This window comes from Gobius niger (assembly GCF_951799975.1).
Source record: "Gobius niger genome assembly, chromosome: 9".
Taxonomy (NCBI): Eukaryota; Metazoa; Chordata; class Actinopteri; order Gobiiformes; family Gobiidae; genus Gobius; species Gobius niger.
The window spans coordinates 1478678-1496902 of NC_136860.1; the positions used below are offsets into that span (position 1 = coordinate 1478678).

The 18225-nt window shown below is 49.4% G+C and overlaps 1 protein-coding gene across 1 annotated transcript in view; it reads left to right on the forward strand.

The window, feature by feature from the left end:
• Positions 1-18225, forward strand: part of dnah7 (dynein, axonemal, heavy chain 7) — a gene marked incomplete at its 5' end in the record, with an annotated part of 144708 nt that overhangs the window by 36931 nt on the left and 89552 nt on the right. Inside the window, 12 exons of the mRNA XM_079563737.1 lie at positions 3683-3895; positions 3968-4077; positions 5597-5765; positions 5859-5961; positions 6037-6164; positions 6825-7037; positions 7100-7198; positions 7271-7519; positions 9694-9843; positions 12211-12393; positions 14616-14792; positions 14853-14984. Coding sequence (XP_079419863.1) covers positions 3683-3895; positions 3968-4077; positions 5597-5765; positions 5859-5961; positions 6037-6164; positions 6825-7037; positions 7100-7198; positions 7271-7519; positions 9694-9843; positions 12211-12393; positions 14616-14792; positions 14853-14984 — 1926 coding nt within the window. The remainder of the gene's footprint in view (positions 1-3682; positions 3896-3967; positions 4078-5596; positions 5766-5858; positions 5962-6036; positions 6165-6824; positions 7038-7099; positions 7199-7270; positions 7520-9693; positions 9844-12210; positions 12394-14615; positions 14793-14852; positions 14985-18225) is intronic.

The following is an 18225-nucleotide window of genomic DNA, read 5'->3' on the forward strand; positions in this document are numbered from 1 at the left end:
GTTTGTGCCATCACCCTGAAGGTTAATCGCCCACTCACACGGACTGAAACTCTGAGAGGTCAGTCCAGTCCACTCCCCTGACCCTTTTGCTCCACGCGCCGCAGTCTCTGAAAGGGTTTCACTGTGAATCACAGACACCAGCTGCTGCGCGACATTTATGAAGCCAATTACATTAATCCATTACAGTCACGGCGCTGTTCACTCTACGATTGTTGTCAAAGCGCCAGGCGTAAATATGGAGGCGAGTGAACACCTCTGCACAGACGGGTCCAGGAAGGAGAGCGTGGAAAGCAGATCAGGGGAGGCATGACTGGAGGTGATTGAATGTTACGCTCCTAAATATAGATCAGGAGGGGGACAGTTTACCTGCCTCTGTCGCAGTTCTGCAGGAGGGAGTCGATCCTGAGATTAATTGCAAGAAGTGATGCCAAGTTGAACCAGTTTGGCAGTTACGGCGGTTATAAAAGCCCACAGTCGGTTTATCGTAAGAATGTGAGGACTCTGTAAACCGCTGTCACGTCTCATGAGCTGTAATGGATTTGTATGAAGAGGAAACAGCCCAGTGTTAAATCCAAACACATGGAGTCAGCAGCAGATTCAGTAACGCAATGAACAGAGCAAATATCATCCATTTTCATTATCATAGAGGAAGTCCCAATAGAAGCTTGTGTTTGTCATGTCGCGGTGAAGACGAAAGTGAAACTGTGCCATCCATCCATTTTCTGCTGATCCTCATCCCGGCCGCTTCACACTCGGCTGCAAACCAGAGCAGCTGAAGGTCCCACAGAACAACATCATCTGCAAACAGCAGAGATGAGATCCTGAGGCTCCCAAACCGGACGCCCCCGGCCCCTGGCTGCGCCTAGAAATTCTGTCCATAAAGGAAATGAACAGAACCGGTGACAAAGGGCAGCCCTGTGGAGACCAACACACACCGGGAACAGGTCTGACTGACTGCCGGCAATGAACCAAGCTCCTGCTGCTCATACAGGGAACGGACAGCCCTTAGCAGAGGGCCCCGGACCCCATACTCCCGGAGCACCCCCCACAGGGCACCACGAGGGCCCCGGACCCCATACTCCCAGAGCACCCCCCACAGGGCACCACGAGGGCCCCGGACCCCATACTCCCGGAGCACCCCCCACAGGGCACCACGAGGGCCCCGGACCCCATACTCCCGGAGCACCCCCCACAGGGCACCACGAGGGCCCCGGTCGAACACTTTGTCCAGATCCACAAAGCACATGTGGACTGGTTGGTTGAACTCCCACTAACCCTCGAGCACCCGGTGAAGGGTATATCCTACAAAAACACACATAAACATGAAATACACTGCTCACAAAAACTTAGGGCACACTCACAAAACACATCCTAGATGTCAATCAATTCGATTTTCCGGATGAAAATCTTTATTCATAGTGTACGGCAATGTGTTGAGAACAAAATAACATAAGAATGATAAATGGAAATCAAATTCTCAGCCCCTGGAGGTCTGGATCCAAAATTATAGTCAAAATCAAAGTGACAAATCAGGTCACTGGTTGATCCAAATTCTGTAGAAATTCCTCCAAACGAGTCTGTATCATCCTCAGTCGTGTGTGTGGCCTCCACGTGCCTGAATGCACTCCCTACAACGCCTGGGCAGCTCCTGATGAGACCACGGATGTCCTCCTGAGGGACCTCCTCCCAGACCTGGATCAGAGCATCAGTCAGCTCCTGGACAGTCTGTGGTGCGACGTGGCGTTGATGGATGGACCGAGACATGATGTCCCAGATGTATCTATTGGATTTAAGTCTGGGGAACGAGCAGGCCAGTCCATAACATCAATACCTTCATCATGCAGGACCTGCTGACACACTCTTGCCACATGTGGCCTGGCATTATCAGGCATCAGAAGGAACCCAGGGCCCACAGCACCAGCATATGGTCTTACAATAGGTCTGAGGATCTCATCCCGGTCCCCAATGCCAGTCAGGGAACCTCTGGCTCGCACATGGAGGGCTGTGCGGCCCTCCAATGAAATGCCTCCCCAGACCATCACTGACCCACCACCACACCGGTCAAGCTGGATGATGTTGCAGCAGCAGAACGTTCTCCAGGGCGTCTCCAGACTCTGTCACGTCTGTCACATGTGCTCAGGGTGAACCTGCTCTCATCCGTGAAGAGCACAGGGCACCATTGGCCAATCTGCCAATCGCTGTGTTCTCGGGCAAATGCCAATCGGGCTGCACGGTGTTGGGCAGTAAGCACCGGCCCAACGCCCTCATACTGCCCTCATACCCCCCTCATACCCCCCTCATACCCCCCTCATACCCCCCTCATACCACCCTCATACCCCCCTCATACCCCCCTCATACCCCCCTCATACCCCCCTCATACCCCCCTCATACCACCCTCATACCACCCTCATACCACCCTCATACCCCCCTCATACCACCCTCATACCACCCTCATACCACCCTCATACCACCCTCATACCCCCCTCATACCCCCTCATACCGCCCTCATACCCCCCTCATACCCCCCTCATACCCCCCTCATACCCCCCTCATACCCCCCTCAAACCCCCCTCATACCCCCTCATACCGCCCTCATACCCCCCTCATACCCCCTCATACCCCCCTCACACCCCCCTCATACCCCCCTCATACCCCCCTCATACCCCCCTCATACCCCCCTCATACCACCCTCAAACCCCCCTCATACCACCCTCATACCACCCTCATACCACCCTCATACCACCCTCATACCCCCTCATACTGCCCTCATGGAGTCGGTTTCTGACCGTTTGAGGACCAACATGCACATTTGTGGCCCTCTGGAGGTCATATAGGGCTCGGGCAGTGCTTCTCCTGTTTCTCCGTGCACAAATGAGCAGATAGCGGTCCTGCTGCTGGGTTGTTGACCTCGGTCGGCCCCCCCCAGGTCTCCTGGTGTACTGGCCTGTCTCCTGGTATCTCCTCCATGCTCTGGACACTGCGCTGGGAGACACAGCAAACCTTCTTGCCACAGCACGAATGGACGTGCCATTTTGGATGAGCATCACTCCCTGAGCAGCTTCTGTGGGTTGTAGATGCTCCTCATGATGCCTCTAGTGGTGAGAACACTGGACAAACGCAAAAGTGTTCAAAAAATACGGCACAAAGGATGAAGACAGGGAAATGGTCTGTGGTCACCACCTGCAAAACCATTCGTCTTTTGGAGTGATCTTGCTAATTGCCTCTCATTTCCACCTGTGTCTGTTTAATTTCCACAACACCAAGTGAAACTGATTCACAATAAGCGTGGCTTCCTAACTGGACAGTCTGATATCCCAGAAATGTGACTGACTTGGAGTTGCATTGTGTTTTGTGAGCAGTGTATAATAGAACCCAATTTGCTTCGGTTAAAAATCAAGTTTTACAAAGAAAAAATAAGGGGAAATGCTAATAAATGTGCAGACGATAAATATTAAGCCCAAAATGTATCGATTATCTGTAATTTATTGAATGATAAGTCGATATAGTAATTATTGTGACAGGCCTAAATTATCTGTGTTTTCTTCGTTCTCGATAATTGTGAGTACTCGTAAAATCACAACAGTTTCTGGGTCTAGCGTTTAGAATGGTAACATCACGTGTGTTTGAGGAAGTAGCCGGTTGAAAGAGCCCAGAGGAAGTGAGTGTGTCCTGGGTGTTCCAGGCGCTGGAGGAGTACCTGCAGGAGAACAACAGTCAGATCGATGACATCGTGACGCTGGTCCGGGGGAAACTGTCCAAACAGAACCGTGTGACTCTGGGAGCTCTGGTGGTGCTGGACGTCCACGCCCGAGACGTGCTGGCCTCGCTCGTCCACAAGCGCATCAGCGACGAGAACGACTTCGAGTGGCTCAGTCAGCTGCGCTACTACTGGGTGGTACGTGGGAGTGGCAGATACTACACACGTGTCCTGGGGGGGTGTCTTATATCTGTGTGTGTGCTGCTTCAGGAGAACCACCTCCAGACCAAGATGATCAACGCGGGTCTGCCGTACGGCTACGAATACCTGGGCAACACGCCACGGCTGGTCATCACCCCGCTCACTGACCGCTGCTACAGGTACTACTTCTACTACTGCTACTACTACTACTGCTACTACTGCTACTTCTCTACTACGGCTACGAATACCTGGGCAACACGCCACGGCTGGTCATCACCCCGCTCACTGACCGCTGCTACAGGTACTACTGCTACTACTGCTACTACTACCACTACTACTACTACTACTACTACTACTACTACTACTACTACTGCCACTCCACTACTACGGCTACGAATACCTGGGCAACACGCCACGGCTGGTCATCACCCCGCTCACTGACCGCTGCTACAGGTACTACTGCTACTACTGCTACTACTACCACTACTACTACTACTACTACTACTACTACTACTACTACTACTACTACTGCTACTGCTACTGCTACTACTACTACTACTACTACTACTGCTACTACTACTACTGCTACTGCTACTGCTACTACTACTACTACTACTACTACTACTACTACTACTGCTACTGCTACTACTGCTACTGCTACTACTACTACTACTACTGCTACTACTACTACTACTACTACTACTACTGCTACTACTGCTACTACTACTACTACTGCTACTGCTACTGCTACTACTACTACTACTACTACTACTACTACTACTACTACTACTACTACTACTACTACTGCTACTGCTACTGCTACTACTACTACTACTACTACTACTGCTACTACTGCTACTACTACTACTACTACTACTACTGCTACTGCTACTACTGCTACTACTACTACTACTACTACTACTGCTACTGCTGCTACTACTACTACTACTACTGCCACTCTACTACTACGGCTACGAATACCTGGGCAACATGCCACGGCTGGTCATCACCCCGCTCACTGACCGCTGCTACAGGTACAAAGACTACTACTACTACTACTACTACTACTACTGCTACTACTGCTACTACTACTGCTACTACTACTGCTACTACTGCTACTACTACTACTGCCACTCCACTACTACGGCTACGAAAACCTGGGCAACACGCCACGCCTGGTCATCACACCTCTAACTGACCGCTGCTACTACTACTACTAGAGAGTTTAAACAGGATAGATGCGAGTTGTAGATTATGCCACACTAGTTTCTCAAAATCAAAGTCTGAGATTAGATCAAGATGTGAAAAACTGTAGCTAACATTCTGCCGGCTCCATAGAGCATCTAGAATTAGTTTGGCATACTATAATAATTATTCATACTTTTTGCTTCCTTTTTAAAGTCCTTTAGTCATTGTTCTGTTATTAATACTTTTACATTTACCTTGTTCTTCTTTGATTGCACATGATCTGATCTCTGCTCCCCCGGAGAGTCTTAAGAGCTGCTGTAACAAGTGAAGTTCTTATCAAGTTCTTTCTTCTCGTATTACGTAACCAAAGAACAGTCTTACATTTCATCAGCTTCTTTTATCCAAACTCCTGCTTCAGAATCACTGACACAACCTGAACTTTCCTCTTATCAAACATGTATCAGGGACAGTGACGGGTTAAAGCCTCGTGTTCTCATGCGTCTCTTCCAGGACCCTGTTCGGGGCCCTGCACCTGCACTTGGGAGGGGCCCCCGAGGGCCCGGCTGGAACAGGGAAGACCGAGACCACCAAAGACTTGGCCAAAGCTGTGGCCAAACAGTGTGTGGTGTTTAACTGCTCCGACGGACTGGACTACCTCGCCCTGGGCAAATTCTTCAAGGTGAGGCCCCTCAGACTCTGTCATCTTCAGAATGTCACTTCCATTTCAGCCTAATGGGTCCAAGTCTAATGGGTGAATGTGTGCTGTGTCCAGGGCCTGCTGTCCTGCGGAGCCTGGGCCTGTTTCGATGAGTTCAACAGGATCGACCTGGAGGTGCTGTCTGTGGTGGCGCAGCAGATCCTCACCATCCAGAGAGGTTTGCTTTAGGTGTACAGGTTCTCCCTGTGGCGCCTCCCCTGGCCACCCTCTGAGCTGTTTCCTGTGTGTGCAGGGATCGCGGCCCACGCTGAGATGCTGTTGTTTGAAGGCACTGAGCTGAAGCTGAACCCGTCCTGCGCCGTCTTCATCACCATGAACCCGGGCTACGCCGGGCGCTCCGAGCTCCCCGACAACCTCAAAGTAACGCTCACACTTTACCACACGGCCGCCCCGACTAAATACTGCAATTATTATATTTCTCTGAACAGTTAGGGTTTGTAGCTAAGGTATCTGTCAGTCCCTCCAGGATTTAAGAGAAACGTTTTGTTGATAGTTGCAAAAATGTTTTCCCTTTAACCTCTTAACTCCCGCCTGAACCGAGAGGATCTTTTCCCTCACGTCATCAGATTTTTTTCCATCATTTTTGTAACTTTTTTGTCATTTTTTTTGGTTATTTTTTGGTCATTTTTTGTCATTTTTTTATCACATTTTTGTCATTTTTTGTCACATTTTGTCATTTTTTTGGTCAATTTTTTGTCAATTTCTTGTGACATTTTTGACACTTTTTCATCAATTTTTCGTCACTTTTTGTCGATGTTTTCTTATTTTTTTGTCACATTTCCATCATTGTTTTCGTCTCAGTTTTGTTGCTATTTTCACAGCTTTTTTCCAGAAGCTTTTGGACTGGGGTAATGCCAAAATGGAGAAAATGTGCTCGGTTCAGGTGGGAGTTAAGCGATTAAACAGACTGTCATTCTGATTGATTTATCTTTCCAGTGACTTCACAATAATAAATAATTTCTCCCTAAAATCCCTCATTCATCTCTGCAAAGTGTGATTGAAGCTCCTGTCCCCCCCCAGGCCCTGTTCAGGACCGTGGCCATGATGGTTCCTGACTACGCCATGATCGCGGAGATCGTCTTGTACTCCTGTGGCTTTGTGACCGCCCGCCCTCTGTCGGTGAAGATCGTCGCCACCTACAGGCTGTGCTCGGAACAGCTCTCCTCTCAGCACCACTACGACTACGGCATGAGGGCGGTCAAGTCCGTGCTCACCGCGGCCGGCAACCTGAAGGTACGGCAACGTCACTGCTTTGCTCTGTCTTCACTTTGTGACCTCGTCTGTTTCCCCTGAAGTTGGCGTTTCCGGAGGATAATGAGGACACTCTGCTGCTCAGGTCCATCATCGACGTCAACCTGCCCAAGTTCCTCGCACACGACCTGAAGCTGTTCGAGGTCAGAGAACGATGATGATCCAGCGTCAGGTCCTTGCTCATGAGTTACACGTGTGTTTCTCTGCTCCTCCAGGGCATCACGTCCGACCTGTTCCCCGGCGTCAAGCTGCCCAAGAGGGACTACAGGACTCTGCTGGAGGCCATCGAGGAGAACTGCAAACTCATGAACCTCCAGATGACAGAGTTCTTCTCCGAGAAGATCCTCCAGATCTACGAGATGATGATCGTCAGGCACGGCTTCATGTTGGTGGGAGAGCCCTTCGGAGGGAAGACCAGCGCCTACAGAGTGTTGGCCGCCGCGCTCAACGACGTCTGCAAGAACGTAAGGCACGGCTAACCCTCGCCCTCTGAGGAGACACAGGCCAGAGAAGGGTCAAAGAAACCTATATTTGTCTGTAAGAACGTAGGGCACAGCTAACCCTCGCCCTCTGAGAAGATACAGGCCAGAGAAGGGTCAAAGAAACCTATATTTGTCTGTAAGAACGTAGGGCACAGCTAACCCTCGCCCTCTGAGAAGATACAGGCCAGAGAAGGGTCAAAGAAACCTATATTTGTCTGTAAGAACGTAGGGCACAGCTAACCCTCGCCCTCTGAGAAGATACAGGCCAGAGAAGGGTCAAAGAAACCTATATTTGTCTGTAAGAACGTAGGGCACAGCTAACCCTCGCCCTCTGAGAAGATACAGGCCAGAGAAGGGTCAAAGAAACCTATATTTGTCTACAAGAACGTAGGGCACAGCTAACCCTCGCCCTCTGAGAAGATACAGGCCAGAGAAGGGTCAAAGAAACCTATATTTGTCTGTAAGAACGTAGGGCACAGCTAACCCTCGCCCTCTGAGAAGATACAGGCCAGAGAAGGGTCAAAGAAACCTATATTTGTCTGTAAGAACGTAGGGCACAGCTAACCCTCGCCCTCTGAGAAGATACAGGCCAGAGAAGGGTCAAAGAAACCTATATTTGTCTGTAAGAACGTAGGGCACAGCTAACCCTCGCCCTCTGAGAAGATACAGGCCAGAGAAGGGTCAAAGAAACCTATATTTGTCTGTAAGAACGTAGGGCACAGCTAACCCTCGCCCTCTGAGAAGATACAGGCCAGAGAAGGGTCAAAGAAACCTATATTTGTCTACAAGAACGTAGGGCACAGCTAACCCTCGCCCTCTGAGAAGATACAGGCCAGAGAAGGGTCAAAGAAACCTATATTTGTCTGTAAGAACGTAGGGCACAGCTAACCCTCGCCCTCTGAGAAGATATACGTATTAATATCAACCTTTTTTTGTTATTTTTTTTACATAAACAGTTGAATAGTGCCTCTTTAAGACCCAGAAGTAGCCTGGTTGATCTATGTGAGGTCACACTGTGTATATGCACTGTTACCATGGTAATCAGTCTCCTCTGAAGCTGTGCAGCTCCTCCTGGGTCTGTCCCTGTTTCAGAGCGTGGCGTCCTGCACCGGTCAGCTCCTCCACCTCCTCCTGCGCAGCTCCCTCCGTCTTCTCCTCCTTCATCCCTTTTTGTGTTTCCTGTAGCTCCTCTTTGTGCCTCTTTGACCTAAAAACATTATGAAAATCCTGAAGTCTATAGTGAAGACTGTAAAAGTATAATATGATCCTGTTGTATAATGAATATTGTCTCTGTACAGCGCTGTAGTTCAGAACAGTCTCCAGCTGCAGATAACTCTCCCCTCAGTAAATATCCAAAGCACTGTAACTGGTTTGCGAGCGCCGCGAGCGTGTGGCGAGGCGCTCGTTCATCTTCATCACTTTGTTCAGGGTGATTTTAATGGTGTTTCATTGATCCGCGCCTCTGTTTTGGATCTGCTGTGTGAAAGTCCCGTGTCCATCGCTCAGCTGGCTCTGTGTGAGCTGCAGACTCATCCATCGCCTGTCACGGCCCCCCCTCTGCTCCCTCTGCTCGCTCTGGGATCGATCAGCCTATGAGCCGGGATTATTTACATGGACGGCCGGCTGAGCTGAAGGTCCAGCAGAGACAATAACACATTTATCAAAGTCTGTGGTTTGTGCACGGCGGCTCAGAGCAGCTCCTGTCCTTCAATAACAATGTGCCACAATTATTAACACCTTCAAACCAGGGCATTTTCTACAACTAGGCTTTACCCAAATCTGCTCAGCAGTAGGATGTGGTCAAGTACTCAGCAGTAGGATGTGGTCAAGTACTCAGTAGTATTGGTATCTCTGTAGTATGTGATGAAGTACTCAGTAGTATTGGTGTCTCTGTAGTATGTGATGAAGTACTCAGTAGTATTGGTGTCTCTGTAGGGAGTACTCAGTAGTATTTGTATCTCTGTGATGAAGTACTCAGTAGTATTGGTGTCTCTGTGATGAAGTACTCAGTAGTATTGGTGTCTCTGTAGGGAGTACTCAGTAGTATTTGTATCTCTGTGATGAAGTACTCAGTAGTATTTGTATCTCTGTGATGAAGTACTCAGTAGTATTTGTGTCTCTGTAGAAAGTACTCAGTAGTATTTGTGTCTCTGTAGGGGACGATGGAGGAGAACCAAGTGCAGATCGCGGTCCTGAACCCGAAGTCCATCACGATGGGGCAGCTGTACGGACAGTTCGACCCTGTGTCCCATGAATGGTCTGACGGGATCCTGGCAGTGAGCTACAGGGGCTTCGCCGCTTCACAGGTAACTACTAACTAGTACTAGTGCTACTACTAATACACCTGCTGCTACTACTACTACTACAGCTGCTACTATTACTACTATCACTGCAAACCACTGCTACTGCTATATGTTATGGTACTTTTGATGCCAGAACTTGATATTAGCACTGATCTGACCTTCAGTGACCCAGAGTCTGTGTGGGTGCTTAGCCCACACATATGGGTTTCTGGAAGTTTCTTCTGCTGTTGAACCGTCTCCATGGAGATTTGTGGTTTGCATTAAAAGTTCCATATTCCATGTTTAAGCAATACTCACGCTTTATACTACAGCTCCTGCATTCACTGATGAATCTTATTTGTATAACACAAACTGCTTCAGAAGTCCGTTATTCATTCACTGCACACACTGTGTATGTAGCCAAAGCTGCCCCGGGACAGACTGACAGAAGTGCGGCCTGACCTAACCTCTTTGCCAAAAGGCAGAAAATCAGAAGTCACGTTCGTACTTTATCTGTAAACTGTGTTTGGAAAGACGAGACTTTAAAATAAAGTCATTTCTTGCCCCTGGATGTAGAAGTGATGAAGCTGTCTGCGCTCAGGGAAGAGCCTCGTCCTGTCACTATGATCCGCCATGACAGTTTAAATGGTCTACGCTCCTCAGGAGCAGCAGATCTAACTGAGGATAAAAACAGCATCAGAACTCTGACCTGACGTTTAAACGAGTCGTGTTACAGAGTCTGAGGCAAAGCCAAAGAATTTAAGCTACGAAGCTGTAAAAAGCAGACGAAATAATATCAGCTCTTGTTGTCATTAGCCGTGGTGGACGTTAGCATTCGGATTGTCTCCCTCAGAGGTCAGACATTTTGTCTGAGTAGGACTAGAAGTGTGTTCAGTCACTTTGCTCCTTTTTGCTGAGCTCTGTGCAGTCCTTGTGTTGAAGTGTCCTTTAGTTTGAAGCTCTTCAGTCGCTCTTCAGTCGCTCTTCAGTCGCTCTTCAGTCGCTCTTCAGTCGCTCTAAAGTCGCTCTAAAGTCGCTCTAAAGTCGCTCTAAAGTCGCTCTAAAGTCGCTCTAAAGTCGCTCTTCAGTCGCTCTTCAGTCGCTCTTCAGTCGCTCTACAGTCGCTCTAAAGTCGCTCTAAAGTCGCTCTAAAGTCGCTCTTCAGTCGCTCTTCAGTCGCTCTTCAGTCGCTCTAAAGTCGCTCTAAAGTCGCTCTAAAGTCGCTCTTCAGTCGCTCTTCAGTCGCTCTTCAGTCGCTCTTCAGTCGCTCTTCAGTCGCTCTAAAGTCGCTCTTCAGTCGCTCTTCAGTCGCTCTTCAGTCGCTCTTCAGTCGCTCTTCAGTCGCTCTAAAGTCGCTCTTCAGTCGCTCTTCAGTCGCTCTTCAGTCGCTCTTCAGTCGCTCTTCAGTCGCTCTTCAGTCGCTCTAAAGTCGCTCTAAAGTCGCTCTTCAGTCGCTCTTCAGTCGCTCTAAAGTCGCTCTAAAGTCGCTCTAAAGTCGCTCTTCAGTCGCTCTTCAGTCGCTCTTCAGTCGCTCTAAAGTCGCTCTTCAGTCGCTCTTCAGTCGCTCTTCAGTCGCTCTTCAGTCGCCGGTGAAAGCCCAGCGTGTTTGAGTCCGTCCTCCTCTGCGTGTGCGTGTTCCTCTGCGTGTGCGTGTGCGTATTCCTCTGCGTATGCGTGTGGCGATGAACAGCCGGAGCCTTAATTGTATTGTTGTATAAACTGGCCCTGACAGTGAACAGAGCGGTTCCAACTCAGGGCTGTAATCGCCTGTAATAGATCCATTTGTCTGTGTTTCCAAATGAACCTGTCACGTCGAGCGGCAGCAGCGACTCGCGCTCCTCATAACGACACAGTAATTATAGAAGACGCCATGTTTCTGCTCAGGCGCCGGCTCAGATCCGTGTTCATAGAAACGACATTAGGGCTCTCTGTAAAGTGTCTGTGGAGGGACAGGAGCCTCAGGAGAACTTTACACAGAGAACAACCAAACACTGCTGGAGCGTTGGGGGGAAATGAAGGAGGAAGAAAGTTTTGGAACAAGTTCTTGATCAGTTCTTGGTCCACAGTACCGGTACGTTTCTCCTGTTCTACACTGACCCCTGTTCCCGTGTTTGTCCCCGTGTTTGTTCCCGTGTTTGTTCCCGTGTTTGTCCCCGTGTTTGTTCCCGTGTTTGTTCCCGTGTTTGTTCCCGTGTTTGTCCCCGTGTTTGTTCCCGTGTTTGTTCCCGTGTTTGTCCCCGTGTTTGTTCCCGTGTTTGTCCCCGTGTTTGTTCCCGTGTTTGTCCCCGTGTTTGTCCCCGTGTTTGTCCCCGTGTTTGTTCCCGTGTTTGTCCCCGTGTTTGTTCCCGTGTTTGTCCCCGTGTTTGTCCCCGTGTTTCCCGCCTTGGCCAGAGCCCGGACCGGAAGTGGCTGATCTTCGACGGCCCCGTGGACGCCGTGTGGATCGAGAACATGAACACGGTGCTGGACGACAATAAGAAGCTGTGTCTGATGAGCGGAGAGATCATCCAGATGTCTCCACAGATGAGCCTGATCTTCGAGCCCATGGACCTGGAGGTGGCGTCTCCCGCGACGGTCAGGAGCAAAAACACTTCACACTCTGAGTTCTGGGTGTTTAAAACAAAGCAGCGACATCTGAGGTTCTCCAGAGGTCAGAGCAGGTTTGGGACAACAATAGGTTTTTAATGGGGTCGCCTGTGGGTTAACGCCCCCTCTGTGCCCGCAGGAGTCTCTCTGTGGGATAGGTCTGTGGGGTAACGCCCCCTCTGTGCCCGCAGGAGTCTCTCTGTGGGATAGGTCTGTGGGTTAACGCCTCCTCTGTGCCCACAGGAGTCTCTCTGTGGGATAGGTCTGTGGGTTAACGCCTCCTCTGTGCCCGCAGGTGTCTCTCTGTGGGATAGGTCTGTGGGTTAATGCCTCCTCTGTGCCCACAGGAGTCTCTCTGTGGGATAGGTCTGTGGGTTAACGCCTCCTCTGTGCCCACAGGAGTCTCTCTGTGGGATAGGTCTGTGGGTCAACGCCTCCTCTATGCCCGGAGGTGTCTCTCTGTGGGATAGGTCTGTGGGTCAACGCCTCCTCTATGCCCGGAGGTGTCTCTCTGTGGGATAGGTCTGTGGGTTAATGCCTCCTCTATGCCCGGAGGTGTCTCTCTGTGGGATAGGCCTGTGGGTTAATGCCTCCTCTATGCCCGGAGGTGTCTCTCTGTGGGATAGGCCTGTGGGTTAATGCCCCCTCTGCGCCCGCAGGAGTCTCTCTGTGGGATAGGCCTGTGGGTTAATGCCCCCTCTATGCCCGGAAGTGTTTCTCTGTGGGATAGGTCTGTGGGTTAACGCCTCCTCTGTGCCCCGCAGGTGTCTCTCTGTGGGATAGGCCTGTGGGTTAATGCCCCTTCTGCGCCCGCAGGTGTCTCTCTGTGGGTTAACGCCCCCTCTATGCCCGGAAGTGTCTCTCTGTGGGATAGGTCTGTGGGTTAACGCCTCCTCTGTGCCCGCAGGTGTTTCTCTGTGGGTTAATGCCTCCTCTGTGCCCCGCAGGAGTCTCTCTGTGGGATAGGTCTGTGGGTTAACGCCTCCTCTGTGCCCACAGGAGTCTCTCTGTGGGATAGGCCTGTGGGTTAATGCCTCCTCTATGCCCGGAGGTGTTTCTCTGTGGGATAGGCCTGTGGGTTAACGCCTCCTCTGTGCCCACAGGTGTCTCTCTGTGGGATAGGTCTGTAGGTTAACGCCTCCTCTGTGCCCACAGGAGTCTCTCTGTGGGATAGGCCTGTGGGTTAATGCCTCCTCTATGCCCGGAGGTGTTTCTCTGTGGGATAGGTCTGTAGGTTAACGCCTCCTCTGTGCCCGCAGGTGTTTCTCTGTGGGTTAATGCCCCCTCTGTGCCCCGCAGGTGTCTCTCTGTGGGATAGGCCTGTGGGTTAATGCCCCCTCTTTGCCCACAGGAGTCTCTCTGTGGGATAGGCCTGTGGGTTAATGCCTCCTCTATGCCCGGAGGTGTTTCTCTGTGGGATAGGTCTGTAGGTTAACGCCTCCTCTGTGCCCGCAGGTGTTTCTCTGTGGGTTAATGCCCCCTCTGTGCCCCGCAGGTGTCTCTCTGTGGGATAGGCCTGTGGGTTAATGCCCCCTCTTTGCCCACAGGTGTCTCTCTGTGGGATAGGTCTGTAGGTTAACGCCTCCTCTGTGCCCGCAGGAGTCTCTCTGTGGGATAGGTCTGTAGGTTAACGCCTCCTCTGTGCCCGCAGGAGTCTCTCTGTGGGATAGGTCTGTAGGTTAACGCCTCCTCTGTGCCCGGAGGTGTCTCTCTGTGGGATAGGTCTGTAGGTTAACGCCTCCTCTGTGCTCGGAGGTGTTTCTCTGTGGGATTGGTCTGTGGGTTAACGCCTCCTCTGTGCCCGCAGGAGTCTCTCTGTGGGATAGGCCTGTGGGTTAACGCCTCCTCTGTGCCCGCAGGAGTCTCTCTGTGGGATAGGTCTGTGGGGTAACGCCTCCTCTGTGCCCGCAGGTGTCTCTCTGTGGGATAGGCCTGTGGGTTAACGCCTCCTCTGTGCCCGCAGGTGTCTCTCTGTGGGATAGGTCTGTGGGGTAACGCCTCCTCTGTGCCCGGAGGTGTCTCTCTGTGGGATAGGTCTGTGGGTTAACGCCTCCTCTATGCCCGCAGGAGTCTCTCTGTGGGATTGGTCTGTGGGTTAACACCTCCTCTGTGCCCGCAGGTGTCTCTCTGTGGGTTAACGCCCCCTCTGTGCCCGCAGGAGTCTCTCTGTGGGATTGGTCTGTAGGTTAACGCCTCCTCTGTGCTCACAGGTGTCCCGCTGTGGAATGATCTACATGGAGCCTCACCAGCTCGGGTGGCGCCCCCTGATGTTGTCCTGGCTCAACACGCTGCCCCCTGCTGTCAGCGCGGAGCATAAAGACGTCATCACGGAGCTGTTCGACCGCATGGTGCCCACGTGCCTCGAGCTCGTCCGCAAGGCCATCAAGGTACTGTGGGAACTATAAACCACACAGTGATACAGTGACACCTCTGTGTTTCTGCTGCAGGAGCTGTCCCCGACCTCCGACACAAACCTGGTCAAGTCCCTGATGAACCTGATGGACTGCAGCATGGACGAGTTCCACGACCAGGCCCAGATCCGGGCCATGAAAGGAGAGGACGTCCGCAGCTGGATCCAGGTAACTCACATAGATCTACATAGATGTTTTTTTTATTTTGTTTCACAGAATGATAGACGTGGGAATCATCAAGTGTTAATATTTGATTTAAAGACTCTGTATCGCCGACCTGACGGCTTTACCTCAGACTCTTTATGCAGGATGTGAGTGGAGTCAGCTGCTGTTTTCTGCTTCTGTTTCACCACTGTCTCCTCAAACATCTCCTGCAGAGCACAGACCCAATGATCCTCCCTGCTCTATCCGTTTAAAATGTGTGATTTTAACTTTCCTGTTCGGTTTCCTAACCAGGTTGTAACCAGGTCGCTCTATAAGAAGCCTGACTTTTTGCTTGACGCCATGAAACCTTAACCTTCTCATGAAACGTTTGTGCCAAGCGTTAACATGATCACACAAAACGTGAATCAAAATGAATCCCAAACACTTCCCGTGATCTCCTTCTTCTTTCAGCTCAAAGATCATTTCTATGTTTTCATGACATTCAATACTAGATTGTGTGACTCGCAGCACTCCTCCAGCTCTGTGATTTGTGAAGGCTGACTAAAGCAGAACTTCCCCAGGAGCAGCCAGGACGGCGAGCTGTGAAGTGCTGTTGGTTTGAATGTGACATTTTGTATGTAAATGAGTTGTAAATGAGCCGTAAATGAGCTGTTTGTGCTGAAGCAGATCCACCTGAGCGCCGTCTGTGATGAGGCGGGGGTTAATCACTGCTTTGGCACATGAAAACCGTCTTTACAGTCTTTAGGTTCACACATTTGCATACTGTTCAAATGAGCCCGTCTCCTCTGTTGTTTTCCACAACCACGTTTCTGCAGATGCGCCGTCACAAATACAAAGTCTCTCAGTAAATCAAAGCTCATTCCAAAACCAGATTTTCTCACTCGTTTCTTTGTATATTCTCTAATAAAGATTCAGGCTGAGTCCGAATGTCCACCCTGACCCTCAGGGCGACTTGCAGAGGACACGTTCCCCCACGGCTTTAACAGAGTGTTTCTGAACCTTATCTTTATGACGGGAAACTAAATGACCTGTCAGTGTTTCAGACGCTCAAAGAAAGAAGATTGAACTGCCCTGAATGGTCGGCTCCTCTGAGGCGTCTGTCCTCGTTTGTACCCAGTTATTAATGACATGTTTTTAAAGAGTTTCCTGAAGCTTCTGCAGCTACTCGTCTGTCCTGGTGCTCTCAACGCGGCTGTAACTAGGTCTAAACCAGGTCTAAACTAGGTCTAAACTAGGTCTAAACCAGGTCTAAACTAGGTCTAAACCAGGTCTAAACTAGGTCTAAACTAGGTCTAAACCAGGTCTAAACTAGGTCTAAACTAGGTCTAAACTAGGTCTAAACTAGGTCTAAACCAGGTCTAAACCAGGTCTAAACCAGGTCTAAACTAGGTCTAAACTAGGTCTAAACTAGGTCTAAACTAGGTCTAAACTAGGTCTAAACCAGGTCTAAACTAGGTCTAAACCAGGTCTAAACTAGGTCTAAACTAGGTCTAAACCAGGTCTAAACTAGGTCTAAACTAGGTCTAAACCAGGTCTAAACCAGGTCTAAACCAGGTCTAAACTAGGTCTAAACCAGGTCTAAACTAGGTCTAAACTAGGTCTAAACCAGGTCTAAACCAGGTCTAAACCAGGTCTAAACTAGGTCTAAACCAGGTCTAAACTAGGTCTAAACTAGGTCTAAACCAGGTCTAAACTAGGTCTAAACCAGGTCTAAACTAGGTCTAAACCAGGTCTAAACCAGGTCTAAACTAGGTCTAAACCAGGTCTAAACTAGGTCTAAACTAGGTCTAAACCAGGTCTAAACTAGGTCTAAACCAGGTCTAAACTAGGTCTAAACCAGGTCTAAACCAGGTCTAAACTAGGTCTAAACCAGGTCTAAACTAGGTCTAAACTAGGTCTAAACTAGGTCTAAACCAGGTCTAAACTAGGTCTAAACCAGGTCTAAACTAGGTCTAAACCAGGTCTAAACTAGGTCTAAAATAGGTCTAAACCAGGTCTAAACTAGGTCTAAACTAGGTCTAAACTAGGTCTAAACTAGGTCTAAACTAGGTCTAAACTAGGTCTAAACCAGGTCTAAACTAGGTCTAAACTAGGTCTAAACCAGGTCTAAACCAAGTCTAAACCAGGTCTAAACTAGGTCTAAACCAGGTCTAAACCAGGTCTAAACCAGGTCTAAACTAGGTCTAAACCAGGTCTAAACTAGGTCTAAACCAGGTCTAAACTAGGTCTAAACTAGGTCTAAACTAGGTCTAAACCAGGTCTAAACCCAGTCTAAATGAGGACTAAACCAGATCTAAACCAGATCTAAACCAGGTCTAAACTAGGTCTAAACCAGGTCTAAACTAGGTCTAAACCAGGTCTAAACTAGGTCTAAACCAGGTCTAAACTAGGTCTAAACCAGGTCTAAACTAGGTCTAAACTAGGTCTAAACCAGGTCTAAACCAGGTCTAAACCAGGTCTAAACCAGGTCTAAACTAGGTCTAAACTAGGTCTAAACTAGGTCTAAACTAGGTCTAAACCAGGTCTAAACTAGGTCTAAACCAGGTCTAAACTAGGTCTAAACCAGGTCTAAACCAGGTCTAAACTAGGTCTAAACCAGGTCTAAACTAGGTCTAAACTAGGTCTAAACTAGGTCTAAACCAGGTCTAAACTAGGTCTAAACCAGGTCTAAACTAGGTCTAAACTAGGTCTAAACCAGGTCTAAACTAGGTCTAAACTAGGTCTAAACTAGGTCTAAACCAGGTCTAAACTAGGTCTAAACCAGGTCTAAACTAGGTCTAAACTAGGTCTAAACTAGGTCTAAACTAGGTCTAAACCAGGTCTAAACCAGGTCTAAACTAGGTCTAAACTAGGTCTAAACTAGGTCTAAACCAGGTCTAAACTAGGTCTAAACCAGGTCTAAACCAGGTCTAAACTAGGTCTAAACCAGGTCTAAACTAGGTCTAAACTAGGTCTAAAATAGGTCTAAACCAGGTCTAAACTAGGTCTAAACTAGGTCTAAACTAGGTCTAAACTAGGTCTAAACTAGGTCTAAACTAGGTCTAAACCAGGTCTAAACTAGGTCTAAACCAGGTCTAAACCAAGTCTAAACCAGGTCTAAACTAGGTCTAAACCAGGTCTAAACCAGGTCTAAACCAGGTCTAAACTAGGTCTAAACCAGGTCTAAACTAGGTCTAAACCAGGTCTAAACTAGGTCTAAACTAGGTCTAAACTAGGTCTAAACCAGGTCTAAACCCAGTCTAAA